This window comes from Ceratina calcarata, unplaced genomic scaffold (assembly GCF_001652005.2).
Source record: "Ceratina calcarata isolate Rehan_Ccalc_2016 unplaced genomic scaffold, ASM165200v1 scaffold188.2, whole genome shotgun sequence".
Lineage (NCBI taxonomy): Eukaryota > Metazoa > Arthropoda > Insecta > Hymenoptera > Apidae > Ceratina > Ceratina calcarata.
The window spans coordinates 19,274-20,973 of NW_017140296.1; the positions used below are offsets into that span (position 1 = coordinate 19,274).

A 1,700-nucleotide genomic window follows, 5' to 3' on the forward strand; every position below is an offset into this window, starting at 1 on the left:
AATTATAGGAAATGCGTTTTTCTAAGGTACATAAACTTTTGGGATTGATTGTATAGCCAATACATCATTAATTATCGGTAACAGGTGATGAGCACGAAACGAATAGTACAATTACGAACTCATCCCTTGACACATGGCGAACTGATAAACGCGTTGAGCACGAGGGATCCTGTTTACTGCGAAGAAGAAGATGCGTTTTTAGGTTTGTACAAATTATCATGTACATATGTATTACACTTTAAATGCCAGGCAATGTCACACAATGCCTGCCTAAAGGGCAGTGTTACGCTTTTGGAAGGAAGAAATGGCAGGTTGCACAGCGATTTAGCTTCGTGTAGCTAATGAATGATTAGGGTTTTTGATTAGGAACGCATCGATTAAGGCTTTTCACTTTCACTTCGTAAATTACACGCTTCGTCCTCCATCCTCCTTATTCATGTAAACTGCACAAGCGGAACGTATCCACTTCCCGGTTCCTGAACGTCTTTGATGGCTTAGGGCAGTCATGCTTATCCTTTTTTTCTCCGGATCACGTATGTACATACGTTTTATGTTTCCTACGTTCGGGTCGAACATGGAACATCGAATACTGAGTTTATTTAACAGAATGAAAGGGGTTCGTCTGCGTTACCACAGATACGGTTGAGTATGGCTGATCTGGAATCGAAGACGTTTTACTCCTCCGCATTCGACGTGTTAATAATGCAGATTTAATTGCAGCGTGGCTGGCGAAAACGCCGATATACCGCAAGAAGCAACGAGCCCTCGAACTGGAACGCCAGAAGCTGGAAGAGGCGAACGAGAGAAAGAAGAGAAAGGGGAAAAAATCTTTATGATTGTACATATCTATGTATTTTTTTTCTATGTGAATTCGTCAGTTTATGTAAGTATGATATTATAATGTGTACATCTCTGTCGCAATCCGCTGACTGTGTGTTAGTTCTGATTAATAATTACGGATCGTAACTTCGTGTTAAGATAACGAGCGATTAAACGAAATATTCCGCGGTTAATCGCGACTCCACTTAGAATGAATCATTTTTATCACTTCTTTTTCCACGCTGACAAGTTTGAACATTGACACGATTTTCAATATCGTTTCCAAATTTATTCAACGAGGAAAGAACTCACATAAATGATTCACTTTATTTTTTCAATATTTCATTATTCTCATGGCTGGTTTATGAAACATGCTTTACTTATAGCACGTATTGTACATATTATACTAGATTACGTGAGCCTCTAAGGTCAGGCCGGACACAGAAAAATATCATGCTAGTTTTATTATCGACAACTTGTAATTGCTTTTTATCGGGACGCATATAATAATATGTAACTATTAACTAGTTTATGACTGTAATAATCTGACATACTACTCTTTGAAAAAGGAGTCGACCTACGTACGAGTAGTACACTGTTTACGCGTTGCGATCATTACTTTGCAAAGATTGTTCAAGTATTGAAAGATCAACAATTTAAATGATGCCAGACGAAAAACTTTTGCACTCGTTTCGTTTAATAGGCAGCTTATACAACAACTCCTATAAATTCTGATATAAATTAAATTTTTTTCATCAAATCTGTGAAGTGAGATGATCGAACGAGTAAATGTTTGCACATGTAATAAATTGAAAATAAATATTTATTACGTGGTACTTGATTGTATTGAAAAATATATGAAACATTCGTACGATATCCCT

The 1,700-nt window shown here is 37.0% G+C and overlaps 3 protein-coding genes across 6 annotated transcripts in view; 2 read left to right on the top strand and 1 right to left on the bottom strand.

Moving 5' to 3' along the window:
* The window catches only part of LOC113463910 (dynein regulatory complex protein 11), a 6,522-nt gene extending 4,875 nt beyond the window's left edge, over positions 1 to 1,647 (top strand). The window contains 2 exon segments of the mRNA XM_026811094.1: positions 85 to 202; positions 721 to 1,647. Of these exon segments, the coding sequence (XP_026666895.1) occupies positions 85 to 202; positions 721 to 836 (234 nt within the window). The 3' untranslated portion in view covers positions 837 to 1,647.
* Wbp2 (WW domain binding protein 2) overlaps positions 1 to 1,700 on the top strand; it is a 59,762-nt gene that overhangs the window by 19,131 nt on the left and 38,931 nt on the right. The window lies entirely within an intron of this gene.
* The window catches only part of LOC113463911 (xanthine dehydrogenase-like), a 69,462-nt gene that overhangs the window by 18,714 nt on the left and 49,048 nt on the right, over positions 1 to 1,700 (bottom strand). The window lies entirely within an intron of this gene.